The sequence below is a fragment of the Chlorocebus sabaeus genome, chromosome 6 (assembly GCF_047675955.1).
Source record: "Chlorocebus sabaeus isolate Y175 chromosome 6, mChlSab1.0.hap1, whole genome shotgun sequence".
Classification (NCBI taxonomy): Eukaryota; Metazoa; Chordata; class Mammalia; order Primates; family Cercopithecidae; genus Chlorocebus; species Chlorocebus sabaeus.
Window position 1 is genome coordinate 9,798,777 of NC_132909.1, and position 26,829 is coordinate 9,825,605.

Consider the following 26,829-nt stretch of genomic DNA (forward strand, 5'->3'; position numbering starts at 1 on the left):
GTGCCACTGCACTCCAGTCTGGGCCAGCGCGAGACCCTGTCTCTAACAAAAAAAGATATATTTTACTTAAGAAGCCCCATGGTAGAGCAGACTCCAGAGACTCAACTAAGCCAAGCAAAGATCCCGATTTTCTTCATCTCAGCTCTATCATCTTCAGTGTGGACTTCATTATCACACCATACCAAGGTAATCATCAGCAGGTCTAGGCCTGATCATGTCTCTAGGACTTCTTAGGAGTGACAGAATCTTTATTAGAAGCCTCCTAGGCCGGGCGCAGTGGCTTACGCTTGTGATTCCCGCACTTTAGGAGGCTGAGGTGAGCAGATCACCTGAGGTCAGGAGTTTCAGACCAGCCTGGCCAACATGGTGAAACCCCGTCTCTACTAAAAATACAAAAATTTGCCAGGTGTGATGGCATACACCTGTAATCCCAGCTACTTGGGTGGCTGAGGCATGAAAATCGCTTGAACCTGGGAGGTGGAGGTTGCAGTGAGCTGGGAACGTGCCACTGCATTCCAGTCTGGGTAACAGAGCAAGACTCTATCAAAAAAAAAAAAAAAAAAAAAAAAAAGCCTCCTCGTTCTGAGCACAGTGGCTCACACCTGTAATCCCAGCACTTTGGGAGGCTGTGGCAGGAGGATTGCTTAAGCCGAGGAGTTCAAGACCGGCCTGAGCAACATAGCAAGACCCTGTCTCTACAAAAATATAAAAACAAAAAAAAAAAGAAGCCTCCCACCTCAACCTGAGCAGACTCGTTGACCAGGACTGGGTCGCATGTCCATTCTGTGGCCGGGGCATTTGGCATGAGTCAGTCATTTGAAGGTGGAATTGACTCATGTCAAGAAGTTGCCACTGGGACGTACTGGTCCAGATGATGGAGGAAGCAGCTTGAGTTGCAATGGAGATGAATTCATTGAGGCTCCTCTATCCATCTGGCCCCAGGAGGCCTTGTTGGTAGAAAGAATGAAGGAACGCTGGACCATCTCAACTGTTCCCTGGATCTGGGACTCCCAACCAACCCCAGAAGCCAAGAACTCATCACGGAAACCAAAATAAGATTGTTTTATTCCAATTCTGAAGCACAATAGTCCAAACAATTCCCCTCCCCTGCTGGAGACTCTCCCAATCCCCAGTGCCCCCCCTCCCTCTCTCTTCAGAAGGCGAAGGGGGTCGATGTCTCCAGGTCTTAGAGAAAAACCAAAACCACGCCCCTTCCGTTTCTTCTCTACCCATCTCCTACGCATTTCCTTTGTCTCATCTCCAATTTTTCTTCCCCCTCCTACATCCTGTCCCTTCCACTCCTGCTTCCCCCAGCTTTTCCTCATGTCTTCATTTCTGTCTCTTCATTTCTTGTCCTCTCTCCTCCATTTCCCGCTCCCCTTTCCATCTTTTCTCGCTTATCTCCTCTCCTTCGTCTGTCTTCTGTACTTTCTCCCTTTCCCTGTCTCCCCCTGCACTCCCTAGATTGGCCAGTCTACTCTTGCCAGACACTCCCGGTATCATCGCTTCCTCCCCCTCCCCCCAGCTCTGCCCCTTTCCTTCCTTCTGCCCCAGCCTGACCCTGTCTACACCTCTCATCACATGCTTCCTCTCCAGAGGGAAGCCCTCAGAATCCGCCCTGGCCATCAACACCTTCCGCAGCTGTGGCTCCAGGACCTCAGAGACCACTGTCACCTTGCCCTTGGACCCAGAGAGGCAAACTGCCATGAGGAGGTCCCTGGATGACCCAGGAGGTGGCCAGGGGGACTGGAGTGGTCTCCTTGGCCTCAGCCCTATTATCTTTGGGATCGAAGAATGCCCTCCGACCCTCCCGGTGGAGGGTGGTGGGCAGAGGCATGAAGGGTCAGGGCTCCGGGGCTCTCCCCCAGCAATCCCTGAGCAGGTCCATGTGGAATAAGGCTGCCCCAGTGAGGAGGCGCGCTGCAAAGAGGTGTCTGCAGGGCAGACGGCGGGCGGCATGGATTGAGCAGCTGCAGCGTGTCAGGGCCCCATCCAGGAAGAAGTCCGAGGTGCCGTCCTTAAGGGCGAAACCAGCTCCGGTCCAGTGGAAACCCCGGGTCCCATGCTGCCTAGCAAAGGCCAACTCCTCAGCCACCAGGTCTGCCAGCTCTGGCCCGCAGGCTGCTCGGAATTTGGCCAGGGGTTCCCAGTCCACCTCCTCCTCTCCTGGGGGCCGGCAAAGCCTCTTTGGTTCCCTGGGGCCATCTTCGCCTCCTTCCTGCAGGCCATCACCTGCAGCCAGGTGTTCGCTCCTCACCACTGCCCATTCTGGGCTGCCTTCCAATACAGTCCCCACCGGGGTGCCACACACGACTCCATTCCCCAGCCCTAGACACCGCCCTCCCGCGTCTCCCCACTCCATCCCTCGTCCAGCTCGGCTCTTGGGGCCCACAGACCGGGCTCCCCCTCCATCTCCATTCTCCACGCCTGTGACCCTCGTGTCTCCCAGCTGGACCAAAACGATATCCTCCAGGCCCCTTCTTCTTTTGGCTCCCACCCTCGCTCCCCTCTCCTCTGCAATCTCTGGCCCTCTCCTCCTCTCATCTTCCCACTGGGGTCCCCTTGGGTCTCCGTTCTCAGGGGCCAACTCCAGGGACTTCTCCAAGGGGATCCCCCTCAAGTTTCTGACCTCCAGCGCCCTCCCCTTCTCTACTTCTGACTGTGGCCCCTTCCATTCTGCAGTTCTCAGTCCCCCTGCCTTTTCATCGTGCAGCTGCGCCCCCCTCCAGGGGCTTCCTTCAAGACTCCTGACCCTCTCATAGTCAAACTGGGTCCCCCTCAGGTCGGTGGTCTCCAGCGCCCTGCTGCGATCCTCCAACTGGGCCACCCTCCAGGCATATCCTTCCAATCCTCGTAGCGCCTGGTCCTCCATTTGGGGCCCCCTCCAGACATAACCTTCCAGTCCCCAATCTTTCTCACCCTCCAACTGGGGCCCCCTCCAGTCTCTAATCTCTGGCCCTTTCAGGTGCCCTTTCTCCAACTGCGACCCTCTCAAGACACCTCCTTCCAGTCCCCTCGGCTTCTGATTCTCCGACTGGCCCCCTCTCCAATCTCTGATCTGCAGTGCCTTCCCCTTCTCACCTTCGAACTGAGCCCCGCCCCAGTCTCTGGTTTCCAGTGCTCTTGCCCACTCCTTCTCCATTTGGGCCCCCCTGCAAATACTTCCTTCTTTCGAAGCCCCTCCCCAGTCGCCTGTCTCCAGGCCCCTCACCCTCTCGTTCTCCACCTGGGCCCCCCTCCCCGGCTCATCCTCCAGCCACGGCCCCCCACCATCGGGCCCCTCGGGCACCGACTCTCCGGCCGCGTCGGCCCACTGCATGGCCACTAGGTCGCGAAGGCACTGTGCCACGCCACGCGAGGGGCTGAGACGGCGCAGCAGTCGCCGGCGATGGCCTCGCACCAGGGCGCACGCGTCCAGGTCTCGGGCCGCCTCGAAGGCGCGGAAGCGGACCCACATGTCGCGGCGGGGTTCCCAGTTGCGCTCGAAGTAGTCCACGAAGGCGGCCGGGCCGTGAGCGTGGAGCTCGGCCAGCGCCTCGTCGTAGGCGGCAGGCGACGACGCGCCAGCCAGGCGGCACAGGCGCGACCACAGGCCGGGGTCCTCGCGGCCGGCGCCGCCCAGCTCCTGCGCCTTGCTGAAGAGCGTCTCCAGGCCCTGCGCGCGGCAGATCTGCACGCGCGCACAGGGCAGCAGCTGGCGCACTGCAGGCAACTGCGCCGCCACCTCGGGCCCGGCGGTGAGGCAGCGCACGCGGCCCTTGACGTCTGGCGCACTCTGCAGCAGCGACGCAAGCGCGAAGCGCAGCAGGCTCGGCGTGCCCGGGCGTGCCACGCAGCAGGCAGCCTGGCGCGCACGGCCCGAGCCGTCCACGCACAGCACGGCCAGCAGATCCAGCGCGCCCTGCAGCCCCGGCAGCCGATCCACCAGCAGCATGCGCGGGAAGCGCCGCAGCAGCGCCCTGGTGCGCGACGTCAGAAAGAACACCGTCTCCACCACTGCCTGGTCTTCCACGAACACCAGCTTCACCTGCGGGCGGGGGCAGGGAGGCAAGGAAAGAGGTCAGAGGATGCTGGGGTCTCCCCGCCCAGCTCCCCGACCTCGGTTTCCCCTTCTACGGAAATGGGAACCCATTCATTCTTGCTTGCATATGCATTTATTCTTTTGACCGGCAGGAGGCAGTGCAGAGAAATGGTTAAAAACAGACTGGAGCCAGATTGCCTGGGTTTGAGATCCGGGCACCACAGTCTAACAGCTATGTGATTTTTTGCACATGACACTTTTAGCTTCTCTGAGCCTCAGTTTCCTCCGCCGGAAGCTGGCTATTCATTCCTCCGTGTGCTGAGAGGCAGTCTAGGTAGTGGGTCTCAAAATGTGGGCCCTGGACCAGCAGCATCACCATCGGTTCCTGGCACCTTGACAGAAATGCACCTTCTCGGGGCCACGTCAGACGTGTTGAGCCTGAAACTCTGGGAGCGGCCCCGGCAATCTAGTTTGACAAGCCCTCCAGGGGACTCCTATGCACGCTTAAGTTAAGGATGACTGGTCTAGTGGTAATGAGCTTCGATTGTGGAGGCAGATCGTTTAGCTTTGAGTCCTACCCCACCACTTCTGAACCCGGTAATTTAACCTCTGTGCCTCAGTTTCCTCCTTAACCTCCATATTCCCTGATTCTCCCTTCTAGGAACTGAACATTCCTTTCTCCATGCACTGAGAGGCAGGACAATGGTGAAAAGCATGGCCTCTGAGGCCAAGATCCCTGGGCTGAGATCTTGGAGCCCCTGCTTCCTGGCTGTATGCCTTTCTGCCAACTTCCCTAACCTCCCTTTCATTTGTAAAGTGATGATAATAAGAGCATCTCTGTGATTGGAAAGATGAGATGCAGTCAAGCATTTAGAACATTGCCCGGTACATATAATATTACTGTTACTACGTATCCAACACATAGTAAGTGTTCTGAAAGTGGTCATTATAATTATCATCTCTGCTCAAACACCACGTCATCAAGGTCTTCTCTGACCTTCCCAACTAAGCAAACACCCTATCTCTCTCTGGCTCCTTCTGGCCATGGCACTTACCACCCTTTGGCAAGTCATATCTTCATTTGCTCATCTGCCCATTGCCTGCTTGCCCTTCTTAAGATGTAAGCCCCCAAGCACAGGGACGTTCTCATTCGGGATGGTCTCTCTCAGCCTCTGCCCTATGTGGCGCTTCCCTTTGCTGATTTTATTCTGCATGCTTCTGCTGTAATAAACTGTAGCCTTGGCTGTAACAGCATCCGTGATGCTTTGAATGGTACCTGCCCCGGAACAATGGCTCAGTACATCCTGAGTGAGGGAATTCACGTGAGGGTGTGCAGCCATGTCCAAGGCCACATCTGTAGGGCAGAGGTTCAAGGATCAGACTCCTGGATTTGCCTCTTATTAGCTGTGGGACTTCGGGCAAGTGACCTCCCCTCAATGAGCCTTGGTTCCTTGTCTGGAAAAATGGGGATGTCTATTTAACAGGGTCATGGATGGGCTAAAATGAGATCACTCCTGGCCAACGCATGGAAGGACACCTGGGGTGCATCAGATCTCAGCTGTTCTTACTGTCTGTCTCGATCTCTCAGCAATATTCAGCACAAGTCTACACGGCTGACCCCAATAATGACTCTGGACACCAAGGCCCAAGTAAGTGTCCCTGGCTGGCAACACATCACTGTTGCCACATGTCATTGGTGGGAGAATTGAGCACTGTCCACGGGACTTCACTGAGAGAGGACATCCGGCAGCTCATGCTGGTCTCTCTCGGCCTCTGCCCTATGTGTTGCTGCGGGATAATTAAGGAATCAGGGAGACTGATGGGGTCGCCCTATGTGGCTCTTCCCTTTGCTGGTTTTATTCTGTATCCTTCTGCTATAATAAACCATAGCCTTGACTATCACAATTTTTCTGAGTTCTGTGATTCCTTCCAGTGAATCATGGAAACTGAGGGTGGTCTTAGGGACTCCCAGCTATACCAGAGGAGAAACTGGCCCGAGGCAGTGGCACTAACAAGTGGTGATGCTGGGATCCAATGGACCCAGACCATTAGGAATGATTGGAAACGAAAGTAGTGGGTGGGAAAACAGGTGTGGGTGGCATTTTAAGGGGTAGGGTGACATTCGATGAAGGCGGTAAATGAATACCTTTTTTTTTTTTTTTTTTGAGACAGAGTCTCACTCTGTCACCCTGGCTGGAGTGCAGTGGCATGATCTTGGCTCACTGCAACCTCTGCCTCCCGGGTTCAAGCGATTCTCTCTCCTCAGCCTCCCAAGTAGCTGGGATTACAGGTGCCCACCACCACACCCGGCTAATTTTTGTACTATTACTAGAGACGGGGTTTCACCATGTTGGCCAGGCTGATGAATACAAATATTTACTGAGAAAATATGATGTGCCATGTGCTGGCTCAGGCACAGAGGAGAACAAATGAGACACACCACGGAGTGAGAGGAGACAGCCCGCAGGTCAAGGATAAATAAATATAAAAAAGAAGGCTTTGGGTGTGCAAAGCACACATGAGGTAGTTTCTCTGCACCAGGCACATTTCTAGCAATTAATCTTTCAACCTCACAATATCCCTGGAAGACAGATACTATGATTATCACCCCCTTTTTCAGATAAGGACACTGAGGCACACAGGGCTTCAGTTGCTTGCCTGGAGTCACCCATGTGATTTGCAACACCAGGTGAGCTGGGATTTGAGCCCTCACAGCTTGGGTCCAGGGTCTCTTGTTCCTGACCACTCTACCCTACAGCCTTCCAAAAAGTGACCAAACAGCCCTGACTTAGGCACACAGTGGACAGCAGTGCATTTGGCAGAGATGGAGAAACCCACAGAGGAACAGATTTTGAGGATGTGAATGAGTACAGGTGTCCTTTCAGACACACAGATTGGTAGCACGGGGAAGCATCTGCCACAGACGGCAGATTCCACGAACATGAACATCAGAAACCATGCCCTTACTACTTTCCATTCACACCTCTTCCGACACGTGAGTAAATCCTCCCTTTTTCATGTGATCAGAATGATACTATTCACCAAACTGCCCCCCCAAAAAATTGAAGGAATAAAAATAATAGCTAAGGCCGGGCACAGTGGCTCACGCCTGTAATCCCAGCACTCTGGGAAGCCGAGGCGGGTGGATAACCTGAGGTCAGGAGTTCAAGACCAGCCTGACCAACATGGTGAAGCCTCATCTGTACTAAAAATACAAAAAGTAGCTGGGTCTGGTGGCGCGCCCCTGTAATCCCAGCTACTTGGGAGGCTGAGACGGGAGAACTGCTTGAACCCGGGAGGCGGAGGCTGCAGTGAGCCAAGATTGTGCCACTGCACTCTAGCCTGGGCGACACAGAGAGACTCCATCTCAAAAACAAAAACAACAACAACAAAATAATAGCTAAATATTGAACATATGCAGGGCTTTCTACTTTCTGAGTACTATTCCTCCCATCCTACACACACACACACACACACACACACACACACACACAGATGCACACACACACGGTACCTTAATTCTCACACAACCCCAATGGCCCTATAAGATAGTATTATCCCCATTTTACAGATAAATGAAATAAGGTTTGGAGAAGGTAAATAGGTTGTTCATAACTTGTTCTATGTCCTGTAGCTAGTAACGGGCACAGCCAGAACGTTCATAAAGCATTCAGCACCTATCGATATAAATAAAATCAAGTCACCAAAATCAACACGCCAAAAATGGCTTGATGTAAAAACAGGCTATACGGCATAGAAAATATTCCCTTTGGAAGCCATGAAAAGCTAGAAAAACTGAAACTGAACTGCAGGAGGCCTGTGTAACTACAGAGCAGGGGAAACACGAGCCCCATATTCAGACAGGGCTTTGGGTGGCCCTTGATGAAACAGCACCCTATGGTTGCTGCTTGCCAAGAAATTGCAGTTCTCCCTCTCCTGGGCACTTACTAGCATTGCACCTCCCTGCCCCCTTGCAGGTAAGCAGTGTCACGTGACTTGCTTTGGCCAATGAATTGTGAGTGGGAGGGAGCTGAGGCATCACATCCAAAGAGAAGCCTTCACAGCCACCCCTGCCACATACGGTTATTACATTGGGATGAATGCCCATCCTCCTGGGTCCCAGAATGACTTAGATAAACAGTACTCCCCCAACATCCCATGGTGGCCCTATAGGTGAACAAGAAATAAAATTCAATGAGTTCAGCCAATGAGATTTGAGGGCTGTTCATTATTACAGCAAAACCCAGGCCATCCTGACTCACACAGCCTCAAGGCCCTCTATCACTCACCCTCTGATTTGTCCTTTGAGGAGAGAAACAAATGGGTTTAGTATGCTGGGACTGTTGCCTATTTTTCTTTCTTTCTTTTTTTTTTGGTGTGTGTGTGTGTTTTTGTTTTTTGTTTTGTTTGAGATGGAGTCTCAATCTGTCACTCAGGCTGGAGTGCAGTGACGTGATCTCGGCTCACTGCAACCTCCGGCCTCCCCACCCCCAGGTTTAAGTCATTCTTTTGCCTCAGTCTCCCGAGTAGCTGGGACTACAGGCACCCACCAGCATGTATTTTGTATTATTTATGTATTTTTAGTAGAGATGGGGTTTCACCATGCTGGCCAAGCTGGTCTCAAACTCCTGACCTCAAGTGATCCACCCACCTCAGCCTCCCCAAATGCTGGGATTACAGGTGTGAGCCACTGTGCCCAGCTCTATTTTTTACCTTCTTTTTAAGAATTAATTATTTGAATATGCAAACATCCACATGGTCCAAAAGTCAAATAATGTAAAGTGATATGTAAAAGGCCTTACTCCCACCTGTTTAGTCTAATCAGTCTGCTTCCATTCACTATTCTACCCCCATCCACAGTTCTTGGTATTCTTCTAGAGTTTCTTTATATGAATATAAGTAAGCACACCTATAATTCTTATTTTCTCTATTTTATAGATAATAGAGCATATCATGTACAGTTTTGCATTTTGCTTTAACTTAAAAATGTGTTTGAGAGATCTTTCAAAATAGTTCCTAGACGTGTTCACATTCTTTTTTTTTTTTTTTTTTTTTTTTAGGACAGAGTCTCGCTCTGTCTCCCAGGCTGGAGTGCAGTGGCTCAATCTTGGCTCACTGCAAGCCACCCCTCCCCGGTTCACACCATTCTCCTGCCTCAGCCTCCCGATTAGCAGGGACTACAGGCACCCCCCACCACGCCCAGCTAATTTTTTATATTTTTAATACAGACGAGGTTTCACCGTGTTGGCCAGGATGGTCTCAATCTCCTGGCCTTGTGATCGGCCCACCTCGGCCTCCCAAAGTTCTCATTCTTTTTTAGTGCTGTGTAGTAATCCATGGATGGATATACCACAGGTTTTGTAACTGTTACCCATGGGTGGAGTTTGGGTTGTTTCTAATCTGTTGCTTTCACAAATAACAATGATTAACCTTGTAAGTAAGTCCTTCCACAGCTGTGCAACTACATCTGCAGGATAAATTACCAGCAGTGGGATTGTGGGCCTAAGGGTGAGCGTTCTTGTCATTTTGATAGATAGATATTGCTAAATTGTCCTCCACTGAGATCATACCAGCTTCCCATCGAGTATTCTTTTTTTTTTTTTTTTTTTTTGAGACGGAGTCTCGCTGTCGTCCAGGCTGGAGTACAATGGCACAATCCGATCTCGGCTCACTGCAAGCTCCACCTGCCGGGTTCACACCGTTCTCCTGCCTCAGCCTCCCAAGTAGCTGGGACTACAGGTGCCCGCCACCTCGACTGGCTAATTTTTTAACTTTTTTGTAGAGACAGGGGCTCGTTATGTTGGCCAGGCTGGTCTTGAACTCCTGGGCTCAAGTGATCTGCTCGCTTCAGCCTCCCAGGGTGCTGAGATTACAGGTGTGAGCCATTGCACCTTTTATATTATTAGTATTACATATTATGAGTTACATATTATAATATTAATATTATGTTATCTATTATATTGTTATATTACTATTGTATTATTAACATATTAATAATATATAACTCAGTAGATTTTATAAGTGAAAAAAAAAAGGTGAAACTTCTCTGTAAAAGTGATGGATTGAACACTGCTCTAGTTTCACTCCCTCTTGAACCTCAAGTACATCTATTTTTAAAATGGCTTTTTTTTTTTTTTTTTTTTTTAAAGACAGGCAATAGGACAGGGATAGAACTTTGGAAACTGGAAAGCAGCTGGACATGCTAATCCCACCCCACCCCCAAAACCCATGAATCCTAAGCCAGCAATTGGGGGATGCTGAGAACCAGTAGCAAAGTCCTCAAAAGGAGCTGGCAACACCAGGCCAGTTTTGCGGAAGGCAAAATAAAGATGAACTGAGGGCTGTTTCAGCAGCAGCTAGATCTCCAAATCCCATTTCCCCTCTCCCCTTACTCTTCCTCCATCCCCAGTTATGGGGGTTTATTCTGTAGACAGGACGAAACACAAAGGGGCCGCTGGCTTTGGGGACATCTGGCCCATCTGAAGATGAGGGAGGGGGATTCTGAATCCCAAGTAGGGACTGAGTGAGTCTTGCTGGCTGAATGCCTGACAGCTCCCTGCCTCTGCCTGGGTGGCTCCCAGAAGCTGGCAGCCTGGCCTTGGCAGCCTGGCCTTCACCCCCCGCCAGGAGGCCGGAGGAGTTTTCTCAGGAGGATTTGACCAGCCCCAGAGGAAGAACAAAAGATGGTGACATCTGGCACTCCCCAACATATAAAGCAAGATGCAAAACAGTGTGTACAGGTCGGGTGGGTGCGGTGGCCCACGCCTGTAATCCCAGCACTTTGGGAGGCCAAGGTGAGTGGACCACTTGAGGTCAGGAGTTTGAGACCAGCTTGGCCAACACGGCAAAACCTCGTCTCTGCTAAAAATACAAAAATTAGCCAGGCATGGTGGTGCAGGCCTGTAGTGCCAGTTACTCAGGAGGCTGAGGCAGGAGAATCACTTGAGCCCAGGAGGTGGAGGTTGTAGTAAGCCAACAGCGTGCCACTGCACTCCAACCTGGGTGACGGGAGTGAAATCCTATCTCAAAAAAAAAAAAAAAAAACCCAAAACCAAACAAACAGCATGTATACAAACAGTCAGCCTGGGTGACTGGCTGCCTTGCTGGGGGTGGGGGATGGGGGGGACAGAAAGAGGAAATAAAGTTAAAAATACAGACATGCAAATTGATCTTTATATGTACAGAGCTGTGCTGTCCAATCCAGAAGCCATTAGCCACATTAGGTTGTTTACATTTCAGTAAATTAAATGACAAATTCAGTTCCTCAGTCACACTGGCCTCATTAAGTATTCTACAGCCATGTGTGGCCAGCGGCCTCTGGAATGGACACTACAGATAAGAACCATTTTCTTTCTTTCTTTTTAGACAAGAGTCTCACTCTGTTACCTCGACCAGAGTGCAGTGGCATAATCTCAGCTCACTGCAACCTCTGCCTCCTGGGTTCAAGAAATTCGTGTGCCTCAGCCTCCCGAGTAGCTGAGATTACAGGCACCTGCCACCATGCCTGGCTAATTTTGAATTTTTAGTAGAGACCAGGTTTCGCCATGTTGGCCAGGCTGGTCTTGAACTCCTGACTCTAGGTGATCCACCTGCCTCAGAGTCCCAGAGTGCTGGGATTACAGGTGTGAGTCACCATGCCCAGCCTGGATAAGGAACGTTTCTATCATTGTAGAAAGATCCACTGGGCGTGCTGGTCCATAGGATAGAAAGCTAGATATGATTTATAAGCTGCTAATAACTCTGGAGGAGAGGGGACCTGGGGGACAGGACGTGACAAGAAGACTTTTCACCACCTACCCTTTTTAGACCCATGTGAATGTATAACATATTCAAAAAGTAAATATTTAAATGTTGCTTCACTAATTTGTCTCTCCTGTCCTAGAACTTCTTCCTCCTTTCTTTGAAGAGTATTAAGGGGCTGGGCATGGTTGCTCACGCCTGTGATCCCAGCACTTTGGGAGGCTGAGGTGGGCAAATTGCCTGAGGTCAGGAGTTCAAGACCAGCCTGACCAACATGGCGAAACCCCGTCTCTACTAAAAATACAAAAATTATCCAGGCATGGTGGTACATGCCTGTAATCCCAGCTACTTGGGAGGCTGAGGCAGGAGAATTGCTTAAACCCAGGAGGCGGAAGTTGCGGTGAGCCGAGATCGCGCCATTGCACTCCAGCCTGGGCAACAAGAGCAAAACTCTGTCTCAAAAAAAAAAAAGTATTAAGGCAGGCCAAAACACAGACCCAGGAGCCAACCTTGGTTTAGCCTAGATTCCAAGACAGCCTTCAAAATGAAAAGACAATTCCCCTTCCAGGGAAGGCTGTGATTTATGAGCTGCTTTGCACAGGAACAATCCTGCAGAGGGCGGTTTCAGGGAAGAACAGCTGAGGCTTATTCATGTAATGGTGGGCAGTGGATGAGAGCTACTAGGTGAGTAAAGACTAGCGGAGTAGGAAATGCATGTGTGTTTGTCCCCACAGTGAAGGCCATGGGTCTGGATCCTGGCTGTGTGGGTCCGAAGCCCAGCTCTGTCACTTAATAGCTGTGTGACTTTGAGTCAGTTACTTGACTTCTCTGTGCGTCAGTTTCCTTATCTGTAAAATGGGGATGAGAATGGTGGACTATTTCTTCATAGGGCTCAGGCGAGATTAAAATGAGTTATAGTATGTAAAGCACTTAGGGTAGTGCCTGGCATATAGTAAGTGCTTGATAAACATTAGCTAAAATTATTATTATGTCAGAACAGAGGCCTGGGCTTGGGCTGGTGGCTTGAATCAGGGCTTCTTTCTGGGCATGAGATGAAGACAGGAAGAGTGTGCCAGAGCTGAATCTCAACTTCACCCTGCCTTGGGACCTCTTCCACACCCAAGGGAGACAAAGGCATAGCCAGGAGGAGAAACCTGTTCTTTTCCTGCTTTCTCATCTTTCTTTCCTTTTTAAACTTCAAGTTCACCCCAAACTTGAAGTTGGATTAAAACCGCAGAGATTCCTTATGGAGCAGCAGCCATCCTCACTGTTCCTCCAACACAAGCTTGCCTGTGCCTCTGGGCCTTTGCACTGGCTGTTCCCTCTGCCTGGAACTCTCTTCCCTCTGATGACAGAATGAGGGTCCCTTGCCTCTGTTCCATCTCTTCTGCTTCACCATCATTTGCTTAAAGAGACCTTCCCTGACCAATTCAAACAGCACCCTTAGAACTGTCCCGCTCCAGGCCCTGGCCTTTTTCTCCTTTATAATACTTATCGCTCCATCACATCACAGGACATAGCACTCTTCCTTCTCCTAATTCTCCATCTGCATGGGGGGTTCGGGTGTGTTCTCCCCTTGTGAACATTCACCAAACTAAATATTTATCATTTGTGCATTTTCTATTTGTGTAATTCAATTTTTTTTTTTTTTTAATTTAAATAGGCCTGGCGTGGTGGCTCATGCCTATAATCCCAGCACTTTGGGTGGCCAAAGCAAGAGGATCGCTTGAGTCCAGGAGTTCGAGACTAGCCTGGGCAACATAGGGAGACCCCCAACATCTCTACAAAAACTAAAAAAAATTAGCTGGGTGTGGTAGTGCACGCCTGCTGTCCCAGCTACTCGGGAGAATGAGGTGGGAGGATTGCTTGAGCTTGGGACATCGAGGGTGCAATGAGCCGTGATTACAACACCACACTCGGCCTGGGTGACAGTGAGATCCTGTCTCAAAAAAAAAAAAAAAGATTTTTTTAAAAAAAAACGTACATAGCACTTGCCATCACTGTGGCTCCTCTTCTTGCTAGCACCCAGCCCCTAGTGATGTTACATCACATTTGGATGTGTTTGTTGGTTGTTGGTTTCTCCCGCCAGAACTGCAGCGGCATTCTGGCAGTTACCTCTGCAAGGCAGCCAATAGCCAAAGGTGGCTATTTAAATTTCAGTGAGTTAGAATAAATTCAGGCCAGGCGCGGTGGCTCTTGCCTGTAATCCCAGCACTTTGGGAGGCCGAGGCAGGTGGATCACGAGGTCAGGAGATCGAGACCATCCTGGCTAACACGGTGAAACCCCATATCTACTAAAAATACAGAAAATTAGCCAGCATGGTGGCATGGCCTGTAGTTCCACGTACTCAGAAGGTTGAGGCAGGAGAATTGCTTGAACCCAGGAAGCGGAGGTTGCAGTGAGCTGAGATCATGCCACTGCACTCCAGCCTGGGCAATAGAGCACTCCAGAGTGAGACTCCGTCTCAAAAAAATTAATCGATTAATTAATTCAGTTCCTCAGTGTACTGGACACATTTCAAGTGCTCAATAGCCACGTGTGGCTGGGGGTGCAGAATCACAGAACCTTTCCATCCTGGAAGAAAGTTCTACTGGGCAGCACTACACTAGAAGGTGAGCTCTCTGCAGAGAGAGACCACGTGGGTCTCGTTTGCTGCTGCATCCCCAGTGCCTCCCTAAGTACTTAATGAATGAATGAACGGATGAATGGAGGAAAGGAGTGAAGGGATGAGAGGGCGGATGAAGGAATGAATGACCCACAAGTCTTCAGCGTGGCTCTCCCCCGCCTCCGCCCCCGCCCCCCTCCTGCCTCTCCCGAGACCCCACCTTGGCCTCGGGGTCCGTGCGGAAGAGGCCCTCGAGCACGTGCAGGGCGTCCAGGACGCCGTGGTCGCGGCCCTTGCAGTAGGAGAGCAGGCGGCGCACGTCGGCTGGGGCCACGAACTGCTTGGAGATCTTGTTGGTGGTGCGCACCGGCAGGCAGGCGTTGGCCAGCAGGTGGCCCGGGCGGAAGTAGTAGGCGAACTCCAGCGGGCAGGCCGGGTGCGAGTGGGTCAACTGGCACTCCGTCACCACGAGGCGGTCCCGCAGCGGGCTCAGCTTGACGATGATGAAGGCGGGGCAGCCGGGCTGGGGGGGCCTGTGGGAGGAACCACCACCGCCCTGGTCACATCACTCTGCTGCCCTCTTCTGTCTTTCCACTCAACTTTTTTTTTTTTTTTCTAACTAAGAATTGTTTCAGGCATAGAGAAGAGTAGAGGGCCTTAAGAATATGCCAGCTGTGTGACCTGGGGCAAGTCACTTCAAGTCTCTATGCCTCAGTTTCCTCATAGGTTAAAAGGGAGGTCCTACTCATCATACCTTCCTCATAGGATCGTCATGAGCATGAAAAGAGTTAATGTAAGTAAAGCACCTACGCGGTGTCTGGAATATGGCAAGCAGTAAGTGTTCACCAAAATTCTATACCTACCACCCTGAGTTCTGTCAAAAGTGAGTGAATGTTTTATTGTATTTACCTTAACTTTTTTTAGAAATAAAAAATTTCGGCTAGTCCTGTATCTGCTTCTGGTTTAGCAATAACATCGAAAGTTGAGGCCTTCTGTGAACGCTGCCCTAACAAATTCTCCTCCTTCACTCTGTCCCCAGAGGCAGCCACTATCAAAATTATCTATTAGCATTCCATGTATATTTTTATGCACCCGTAAACAATGGGAGGTATGTTTCTCTGTTTTAAAAGCATTGTATATGTGAAAAAGGACTCAAACTCATTAGTCATCAAGGACATAAATTAAAACCCTAAGGAAACGCCACTACACATCAGCAGAATGGTCAGACAAAAGAGACTGATAACATCAAGTGTTGATGAGGATGTGGAGCAACTGGAACTCTCACTCACCACTGATGGGAGTATGAAATGGCACAAGCACTTTGGAAAACTGCATGACAGTATCTACTAAAGCAGATTTTATGCCTCTCCTGTGACCCAGTGGTGCCACTCAAGACAAATGGGCATCTAAAGATGTGTACGAGAATGTTCACAGGAGCACTATGTATATTCGCCAAATACTTGAAACCTAAATATCCAACAATAGAATGAGAAAATAAGTTGTGGTATATTCCTAAAGTAAAATGCTAATCAGCACCAAGAATGAACACACCATTACAACCTCCAACAACATGGATGAATCTCACAAACCTACCAATGAAAGAAGCCAGATGTGAAAGAGAAACTATGATATGATTCCCATTTATAGAAAGTTCAACAGCAGGCAAAGTTAACTTCTGCTGTTAGGAGGTTAGATAGTGGTTACCCTTAAGTGGTTAACCCTGTAAGGGGGCACCAGGAGGTTTCTTAGGACTGGACATATTCTGTTTCTTGTTCTGGGTGCTGGTTACCTCTGAATTTTATTTTGGGAAAATTCATTCAGTTGCACATGTATGATGTGTATGCTTTTCTGGATGTGTGTTATATTTTTTAAAAGTCTACTTAGAAAAAACTTTGTTTTTGGCCGGGTGTGGTGGCTCATGCCTGTAATCCCAGCACTTTGGGAGGCTGAGGGGGGACAGATCACCTGAGGTCAGGAGTTCAAAACCAGCCTGGCCAACATAGTGAAACCCTGTCTCTACTTAAAAAAAAAAAAAAAATTAGCCAGGCGTGGTGGTGAATAATAGGCTAATGGGATTACACCTATAATTCCAGCTACCTGGGAGGCTGAGGAAGGAGAATGGCTTTAACCCGGTAGGCAGAGGTTGCAGTAAGCCGAGATTGCACCACTGCACTCCAGCCTGGGTGACAGAATGAGACCCTGTCTCAGAAAAAAAAAAAAAAAAGAAAGAAAAAAGAAAACTCTTTGTGTCTGAGCATTGTGGTAGGAAGAATCATGGTTACCCAAAATATTCACATCATAGTCACTGGAACTGTACATACACTGCCTACCAGTGTATGCAAGAGGACCTTTGTGGGTGTGATGAAATTAAGGGTCTTGAGATGGGGAGAGTGGATTATCCAGGTAGGCCCAAATGTCACCACAAAGGTTCTTATAAGGGAAGGAGGGAAATAAGAGGATCAAAGTCAGAGAAAGATTGAAAGATGCTACTCCTCTGGCTTTAAAAATGGAGGAAGAGCCAGGCACAGTGGCCCTTGCTTATAGTCCCTGTTACTCAGGAGGCTGAGCTGGGAGGATCACTGGAGTTCAGCTTGGGCAACATAGTGAGACCCCTATCTCTTTTTAAAAATTGGAAGAATGGCCAGGTACGGTAGCTCATGCCTGTAATCCCAGCACTTTGAAAAGCCGAGGTGGGCAGATCACCTGAGGTCGGGAATTCGAGACCAGCTCGACCAACATGGAGAAACCCTGTCTCTACTAAAAATACAAAATTAGCCAGGCATGGTAGCACACACCTGTAATCCCAGCTACTTGGGAGGCTGAGGCAGGAGAATCGCTTGAACCCAGGACGTGGAGGTTGCAGTGAGCTAAGATCTCACCATTGCACTCCAGCCTGGGCAACGAGAGCAAAACTCCATCTCAAAAAAAAAAAAAAAAAAAAAAAAGAGGAAAAGGCTCCCATCCAGAGAGCATGGGTGGCCTCTAGAAGTTGGAAAGATAAGGAAGGAGATTCTCCTTAGAGCCTCCAGAAGGAACACAGCACTGCCAACGCCTTGATTTTAGCCCAGAGACCTATATTGGCCTTCTGACCTCCAGAACTGCGAGATAATAAATTGGTATTGTTTTAAGCCACCATGTTTGTGGTAATTTATTCGAGACTAAGACAAGCATCCCACCCTATAGGTGCCTTTCCAGCTGGCTTTTCACTCGGATTTTGAAAACTGTTCAGTTTCATTCCTTTTACTGCTGCCCAAGGTTCCACTCCATGACTCTGCCATCTATGACGGTGTTTGCAGTTCTCCTCTTTTACGAATGACGCTTCCATCACCCCAATGTGTGATACAACACTCTCTTACACATCTCTTTATGTGTGTGAGCAAGAGTTTGTTGAGGACAGCAGTTCCCATTACATGAAATTAACATAGGGAGTTGCAACCAGCACTGTAGAAAATGAAATAGGGCCGGGTGCAGTGGCTAGCACCTGTCATCCTAGCACTTTGGGAGGCTGAGGCAGGAGGATTACTTCACTTGGGTCCAGGGGTTCGAGACCAGCCTGGGCAACATAGCAAGAGCCCTTCTCTACAAAAAATTAAAACATAAAAAACCAGCCAGGCATAGTGACCCACACCCATAGTCCCAGCTATTCCGGGAGGCTGAGGCAAGAGGATCACTTGAGCCCAGGAGTCCGAGGTTACGGTGAGCTATGATGGCACCACTGTATTCTAGGAGGGGGAACAGAGCAAGACCTTGTCTCAAAAAAGAAAATAAAAGAGAATGAAAAAAAAATCAGAGTGTATTTCTCTGATAATAGTATTTAAATCGGTATCTGATTTCTGAAGAGCATTCCGTGTTTCTCCATGTGAGGTAATATCAGCATTTTCTGGCAGATTTTATGTTTATACAGCAGGGGCTGCCACACATTTTCTGCAAAGGGCCAGGCAGTAAACGTTTAACATATTCTGTTGCTATATTGCAAACGAAGCCATAGACAATATGTAAATGACCAGGCATGGCTATGTTCCAATAAAACTTCATTTATAAAAATAAGCTACAGGCTGGGCGTGGTGGCTCACACCTGTAATCCCAGCACTTTGGGAGGCCGAGGTGGTCAGATCATGAGGTCAAGAGTTCGAGTCCAGCCTGACCAACATGGTGAAACCCCTTCTCTACTAAAAATACAAAAATTAGCCAGTTGTGGTGGCACACGCCCATCGTCCCAGCTACTCAGGAGGCTGAGGCAGGAGAATCGCTTGAACCTGGAGGTGGAGGTTGCAGTGAGCTGAGACTGTGCCACTGCACTCCAGCCTGGGTGACAGAGCGAGACTCTGTCTTTGGAAAAAAAAAAAAAAAAAAAAAAAATAGGTTGCAGGTTGGCATTGGTCCAAGGGCTTCCTAGTTTGCTGACCCTTGTAACACAGATTGCCCAGGGCCTGGCATGTAGTTAAGAAACCCTGGCTCCCAGGTAGTAAATACCCGAGTAGCACACCCCCCGAAACTCTCCTGTGTTTTTTCCAAATGGCCCCCCAACTGGGTGATTCTCCCCAGGATCCACCCAGAGAAATGCTTAAATCCACCAGTATAAATGCTTAAAAATTTTCTTTGTCAAACCAGAAGAGCACCCTTGACACACTCTTTTTTTCCTACATGCACGAGGTAAAGAAAAACCCAGAAGCCTGCTAGATTTTAAAAATCGAAATACAGAATCCGAGACTTTACGCCTTATTTAAAGTAACAAGGCTGGGCACAGTGGCTCACGCCCGTAATCCCAGCACTTCGGGAGGCCGAGGCGGGTGGATCACCTGAGGTCAGGAGTTCAAGACCAGTCTGGCCAACACGGTGAAACCCCGTCTCTACTAAAAATACAAAAATAAGCTGAGTGTGGTGGCGGGCGCCTATAATCCCACCTACTCAGGAGGCTGAGGCAGGAGAATCACTTGAACCTGGGAGGTGGAGGTTGTAGTGAGTTGAGACTGTGCTACTGCACTCCAGCCTGGGGGACAAGGGCGAGACTCCATCTCAAAAAATAAATAAATAAAGTAACAAAATGCAAATTTAGAAAATTATTCAATGTGCAAATAAACATCAATAAAATAAACCTACCGCCACCACGTGGTATCAGATGCAAGCAAAGAAAATGCCATTGTGAAGCCATGTTTGATCTATCAAGACTGCAAGTTCATGGAATGTTACCTGGTTCATTTTTCTAGGATAATTCATAGGCTTTTGTGAAACCCTTGGTCTGACTTCCTTCAGCCTAGGTGTTTCAGGCCCTAGAACAGCCCCTTGCTCCGCCAAGGTCACCTCTTCTGTGAAGCCATATATCTTGCCAGAGAACAGCGCATCTCCTCTGCAGGGACCCAGAACTTCACATAACCACCTACTAGTGCTTCAACACACCATTTTTGCAATCTCTCCACCTATCCGGAGGAATAATGTCATCCCCCGCTAAATGCAAATTCCACATGGATAAGAATTTTTGTCTGTTTATCTCTGTATCATCAGCACCTAGAATAGTACCTGGTGTCTGGAGGTGTTCAGTAAGTGTGTGATGATTCAACGACTATGTCATCTACAAACCCTGGCACACCTACTCTGGGATATGGTCTCCATTCCACCAAAACCATCCATCACCAAGTCCTACCCATCCACTTTTTTTTCCATTTCTACAACCTATGGTAAGTTCTTCCCTCCTTCATAAAACATTCCTCTCCCTTTTCACCTAGTCAACTCCTACTCATCCTTCAGGCCTCACAGCCAACATCGCCTCCTCCAGGAAGTCTTCCCTGACCATATCCAGGCTAGGGGAGAGTCTATCACATGTAGGGATTTTATTTTATTTATTTGAGACGGAGTCTCACTCTGTCCCCAGGCTAGAGTGCAGTGGCGCAATCTCGGCTCACTGCAACCTCCACCTCCCTGGTTAAAGCAATTCTCCTGCCTCAGCCTCCTGAGTAGTTGGGACTGCAGGCGCGCACCACCACACCTGGCTAATTTTTTTTTTTTTTTAAATTTTTATTTTAGTAAAGATGGAGTTTCACCAGGTTGCCCAGGCTGGTCTCAAACTCCTGAGCTCAGGCAATCCGCCCGCCTCAGCCTCCCAAAGTGCTAGGATTACAGGTGTGAGCCACCGTGCCTGGCCAGGATTTTTATTTATGTCCATCTGTAATGTACACTCCCCACAGAAATCCCAGCATCTAAAAACACCACCTTGCACATTGCAGGGGCTCCCAAAAACCTCTTGGGTGAAGGGACAGATAGGTTGGTGCCCAGAACCAACACCTCACACTGAGGGTTGAATGATTGAAATAAAGATGAGGGGAGGAGAGAGAAAGGGAAAGTGAGAAACAAAGGCGGGAGGGTGGTAAATAAAAGCATGGGCTTAGTAACCAGAATGAGGGTCCAGAGCCTGGTTTTCCTTCTTAGCAGCTGTGTTATCCTGGGAACAATCTTTAAGTATTCTGTGCCTCAGTTTTCTCACCTGGAAAGTGGGGCTAATAGTAACACTAGGGTCTCAGTCTTGTTGAGAGGGTTAAATAAGAAGATTAAATTACATAAAGGGGTTAGAAAAAGGGCTAGTGCGTAGTAAACAATGCAGAAATAGTAGCTGCTATTTTCAAAACTTTTTTTCAAGGACCTGTTGCTTTGTTTTGTTTTGCCTTCCACTTACCCATTTACTCATTTTTTTGAGACAGAGTCTCGCTCTGTCATCCAGGCTGGAGTGCAGTGGCACGATCTTAGCTCACTGCAAACTTCGTCTCCCGGGCTCAAGTGATTCTCCTGCCTCAGCCTCCTGAGTAGCTGGGATTACAGGCACCCACCACCATGCCCAGCTAACTTTTATATTTTTAGTACAGATGGGGTTTCACCCTGTTGGCCAGGCTGGTCTCAAACTCCTGACCTCAGGTGATCTGCCCACCTCGGCCTCCCAAAATGTTGGGATTACAGGCGTGAGCCACCGCACCTGGCTACTCATTTATTCTTGATCTTTCAGGTTTTCAAGATCTTTGTGTTTTCAAAGGCTGGTGTGTATTGAGAAAGGCTGAGCAATTCTGTTCCAGGGAAGGAAGTGCTGAGAGAGAGGGACAGGGGAGGAACTGGAGCTGGACAGCTGAAGCTGCAGCAGTGGTGACTTGGAGAGAGTCACTGTGCGACCTCTGGCAAGGGGGAAGGAGTGGCCAGGAAGAAAGTTCTTGTCTGGTTCCCTGCACCCGTAGCCCCAGCCTCCTCCTTCGCGTCCGTTCTCTGTCCCCAAGATCGTCTCCCACGTGGCCCCAGAGGGATCTTCCTCCACCCAGAACGGACCCTACTCACGGCCTTCTAGGGCTCCCCACCACCCCCCAGAATAAAGTCTCAACCCGTGGACTCAGCCCTGCCAGGTCCAGGCTTTGACACCACTGCAGTCTCATTTCCTGCCTTTCCTTGCACGCTAACTTCTCCAGCTTGACCTCAGCCCGTGGGCTGTCCCTGGGCTGTGGCACTGGAGGGGCTCTGCCTTGAGCAGTTCAGGAGAGTTGGGGAGCTAGACGTGACAGGTCCAAGACATCATTCCTGAACCGGCTCATCAACCACCTGCTCCTGCACTCCCCATTCGGAGACCAACTCATCATCTGCCCGTTCCCAGGAGTGTACCCAGGGCCCTGTCCTCGCCCCCTCCACAGCCCTGTCTCTCCTGCTTCTTGGCTGTCTCTGATATTGGTAGAGCAGTTGGGACAGTACCAGCACACAGTAAACTTGGTGCATCTGTTAGCTCAAATACTATACATACATAAACATATCAACAAAATTCTTCAAGGTTCTGCTTACTGGCCACCTCTTCCAGGAAGCCTTCCAGAACCACCCAGTAAACTTTCAGGTGGAGCTGACCACTCCCTTTGTATCCTCCTCTCATCTCCCCCTCAATCTCGCTCTGACTACTACGGGCCACTATCTACAATTTTTTTTTTTTTTTTTTGGTCTTTGTCTACCCCATTAAGTTCTGAGCTGTTCAAGGGCCGAGATCAGCCTTGGATTCCAAATGTCCAGTGAAGAGCATGCACATAGTAGGTGCTCAATAAGTATTTGTTACATCAGATTGGGTTCTGTTCATAGGTTTCAGATTAGGCCTGAGCTTCTTTGAGCTTCTTGCACGCTCTAACATTCTAGGTTTCTGGGTGATGTGTGTGTTTGACGCTGTTCCGCTTTCAGATCTCCGAGTCTCTGTTTCTAGAATAAGTAGTGAGAAAAAAGGTGCAAGAATGTATCTCACAATACATATTTAAATAACTACTGGTGAAAGAGCTGTTAGAGTGTGCTTACTCCGTGCTGGACGTCTCTCTGAATAATTTACCTATGAGATAGACACTATTATGTCCCCCATTTTCCACATGAGGAAACTGAGGCCACAGAAAGGTGCCGTCACTTGCTCAACAGCATCCCCCAAGTATCAGCAGTGCAATGGCCCGGGATACACGCTCTTGAATCCCGTAACAGCTAATCACTTAACCAGCCACTCCATGTTCCAGGCACCAGGGTTATGCGTTTTTCTCATGTATGATCTCACGGTATCCTCACAATGGCCCCATGAAGCAGGTATCATAAACCCATTTCAGAGATGAGAAAACTGAGGCTTGAAGACGTGAAGGTCCATTGCCCAAAGTCACCCATCCAGGAAGTTGTGGAGCATGTCTCAGGCAGCCTGAAGGCAGAGCCCGTGTTCTTAAGCACTCTGCTCTTGTCTACAGCGCCCCAACCAAGGGTCTCAAACTCACACACCTACTGGGGCCAGGCAGGCAAAACAAGCAAATGACAGCGCTAGGCACGAGGCAGCAGAGAGTGGCAGGGTTTGGGGCAAACCCAGGCAGCAAAGCCCCATCCAAGAGGGGTGGCCGTCTGCCAGTGGAAACATGGGCTCACCTGTTCCGGTGTTCCAATGGAAGCTGGAAACCTAACATCGTGTGGGGAACAACCCCAGTTTAAAACTGGGGTCACACCAGGCACTCTGGCTCACGCCTGTAATCCCAGCACTTTGGGAGGCCGAGGCAGGCGGATCACCTGAGGTCGGGAGTTCAAGAGCAGCCTGGGCAACATGGTGAAACCCTAAAAATACAAAAATTAGCCGGGCATGGTGGCGGCGCATGCCTGTAATCCCAGCTACTCGGGAGGCTAAGGGAGGAGAATTGCTTGAGTCCAGGAGGCTGAGGTTGCAGTGAGCAGAGATTGTGCCACGGCACTCCAGCGCAGATGACAGAGCAAGACTCTGTCTCAAATAAAACAAAACAAAACAAAACAAAATCAAATCAAATCAAATCAAATACAATTGGGGTCAATATGGCTGGGTGTGGTGGCTCATGCCTGTAATCCCAGCATTCTGGGAGGCCGAGGTGGGCGGATCACCTCGGCCTCCTTGAGGTCAGGAGTTCAAGACCAGCCTGGCCAACATGGTGAAACCCTGTCTCTACTACAAATACAAAAATTAGGTAGGCATAGTGGCACACAACTGTAGTCCCAGCTACTTGGGAGGCTGAGATGGGAGAATCTCTTGAACCCAGGAGGCAGAGGTTGCAGGCAGCTGAGATCACACTACTGCACTCCAGTCTGGGCAACAGAGTGAGACCCTGTCTCAAAAAAATAAATAAAAAATAAATAATAAATAAAATAAAATGGGGGTCCATTAAAATACCCCTGGCCACCTGGGTATAATTCTGGCTCTCCTGGATTTCTCACCTGCCCTTCTTGGCAGCATTGCACAGTTGTAGGGAACTACCTATGAGCTTGTTCTTTTAATGTCAATCTTCCTGTCCAGTCAGAAAGAACCAGAAGGGCAGGGATTTTTGTCTCTTGCCCAACTCCAATGCTCCAATTAGAATATCCCCAGCCCACAGCATGGGACCTGGCCCCTTATTCACTGAATAGATGGATCCTTTTCTTTATCCTATGGCTTCTCTGCAGTTCAATCTCCCAGTCTCTGTCTCCCAGTCTTTGTCACGTGTACAAAACCTGGCTCTTCTGTTTCCCTGGCTCTCTCTGGTGTCTCTGCCTCCATCTCTCCATGTTTCTGGAATTTTCTGTGACTTTTTTCTCCTCTTTGGGTGTGTGTGTTTTATGCTCTGCCTCTCGAAGTCTCTATTAAATTCTGTAAGTCAGGCCAGGCACAGTGGCTCACGGCTGTAGCTCACGGCTGTAAACCCAGCACTTTGGGAGGCGAGGCGGGCAGATCACCTGAGGTCACGAGTTCAAGACCAGTCTGGGCAATGTGGTGAAACGCCATCTCTACAAAAATACAAAAATTGGCCAGGCGTGGTGGCACGCACCTGTAATCCCAGCTACTCAGGAGGTTGAGGCAGGAGAAACAACACTTGAACTCGGGAGGTGGAGGTTGCAGTGAGCCGATATTGTGCCATTGCACTCCAGCCTGAGTGACAGAGCAAGACTCTGTCTCAAAAAACAAAACAAAACAAACAAACAAAAAAACACACAAAAATTAGCCGGGCATGATGGCAGGTGCATCCTTGCCACTCGGGAGGCTGAGGCAGGAGAATCACTTGAACCTGGGAGGTGGAGTGAGCCAAGATGGCACCATTGCACTCAAGCCTGGGCGACAGAGCGAGACTCCATCTCGAAAAAAGACAAAAAAAGTCTGTAAGTCGAGCCCACACCATCTCTTGCTCCGTGAGTGTCTTTATCTCTCTAGCTCCTCTTCTCACTGTCTCTCAGTACATGTCCCTCCTTGACTCCCGCCTGTCTACAAGGTGCATTTGGCTGTCTCAGTTGGCCTCTCTCTGGGTGGGGTGTTCTCTGCCCGTCTCCCATCCCCACCCACCCCCGGTGCTCCCCTTCCCCCCAGCAGGACAGCAGCTCAGGTTCACGCACCCCACGGCGGGCCGGCTGGGCGCACGCACGTCCTTGCACACGAGCCGCACGTAGCTGTACTTGAGCACGTCGATGAGTGTGTAGAGCGGGGGTGCACTGGCCCAGCGGCAGCGCGCCAGGTGCATGGAGCTCTTGACGAAGAAGAGTGCCAGCCGCTGCTGGCACCACGCGTCGAAGAAGCGGCTGAACTCGGCCCACGAGAAGAAGGCCCGCTCCCGCAGCTCCTGCTCCTCCTGCCCCGCAGCCGTGCCAGGTGGGGGCTCCGGCCGCTCCATCCTGGGGGCCTGCGTGGAGGAGAGGAGAACAGGTGGGTATCAGACCCATTCCCACCCGGGGTATCTCATCTACCACACTCTCGGCCTGCCCCGTCGGTGCTGGTGCCTCTATCGAGGTGGGTAGCCCGGGGTCGGATGTGCCTGTTTTTCTCCAAATATATAAATATAAACCTCCATCCTATCTTTGGCCTCCTCCCACCGCCTTATCCCTGGTTCACTTGGAGCCTGTCATCTTGATTCCTAATTCCAACTCGCCTCCTCCTCCGCAGATGTGACCCTTAGGTACAGTTGAAATCCCGTCTCCCAAAATACGACCCTTAAGCTCAGCCGTGGACATCTCCTCAAATGTGTTCTCAAATTCCAGCTAAAACCTCCTCCCCTTCCAGCTGTGTCTCTCATCCAAGAGTAACCCCTAGCGCTCATAATCATCTGGAACTCTTCCTCCCATGTGTCAACAGTTGGCTGTAACCCCTCCAAAGACGCTCCATCTCCAGATGTGCTCCCACACCCAGGCCACGGACCCCTCACCCGGTCACATGCTTCATGCACCTGTGGCTCCGCACTCCCCAGATGTGTCTCTGGCGTGCAGCTGTTGCCCCTTCCCCCGATTATGACCCTATGGCTCGCCACATGCAGCTGTGGCTGGGGCTTCCCTGAGACGCTCTCATCTCCAGATGTGCTCCCCACATGCAGTTACTGACACTTCGCCTACAAGTGTGTGCCCCACTTGTGGCTAGTTCTCCTCGGAAGTGTCAGCAATATTCACCTGTGGTCCCCTGCTCCTCAGATGCGGCCCCCAGTCCAGCTGTGGGCCCCTCCTCCCAGTTACACCCACCATTCCCCGCAATGTGCATCTTCGTTCTAGACATGGCCCCTCGTCCTCAGATGGGCTCCTTCATCCCAGATGCTCCCCCCACGTCCAGCTGCGCGTCTCCCCTCAAGCAGCCCCATCCAGCCTGCTCCCGACGCTCCTACTCCCCGCCCCGCCTGCTGCGGCACCTTCCAGCCCCGCCGTCCCACCTAACTGTGCCTCTCCCCTCCCCAAGATGTGCACCCTTCCCGCCCCTCCCCACTCACCTACCCGCCCCGGAGCGGCGTCCACCTCCCACAATGCCCCGCGCCCAGGCCTGGCCCGGCCCTTGCTCCCGGGATGCCCCGCGCGGTCTCCCGCCTCTCTTCCCGCCGTGCCTCGCGCGGGCGCTTCCACCAATTCTTCCTCCTTCCCTGCCAGTCACTCCTCAGACCCTCAGCCACACCCTCTCATCCAGGGTGAAGGAAAGCTCGGGGCATTTTCCCAGTGTGCTCTGCGGGAGGGCTCGCCCCACTTCACCCCTTTTCC

At 50.3% G+C, this 26,829-nt stretch overlaps 1 protein-coding gene across 5 annotated transcripts; it reads right to left on the bottom strand.

Moving 5' to 3' along the window:
- Positions 1–703: 703 nt before the first annotated feature.
- Positions 704–26,642, bottom strand: ZSWIM9 (zinc finger SWIM-type containing 9). 5 transcript variants are annotated; one of them, XM_007997386.3, is made up of 4 exons: positions 26,568–26,642; positions 25,216–25,499; positions 14,588–14,900; positions 704–4,027 (listed from the first exon to the last, which is right to left on the bottom strand). In XM_007997386.3, exons 2-4 carry the CDS (start codon positions 25,488–25,490, stop codon positions 1,844–1,846), a joined length of 2,772 nt encoding a protein of 923 aa, XP_007995577.1. In that variant the 5' UTR covers positions 25,491–25,499; positions 26,568–26,642; the 3' UTR covers positions 704–1,843. The 5 variants fall into 5 exon arrangements, with proteins under 5 accessions (XP_007995577.1, XP_007995578.1, XP_007995574.1 ...); XM_007997387.3 differs by having other exon boundaries at positions 26,572–26,632; XM_007997383.3 differs by lacking the exon at positions 26,568–26,642 and adding an exon at positions 26,326–26,463.
- Between the last annotated feature and the right edge of the window lie 187 nt (positions 26,643–26,829).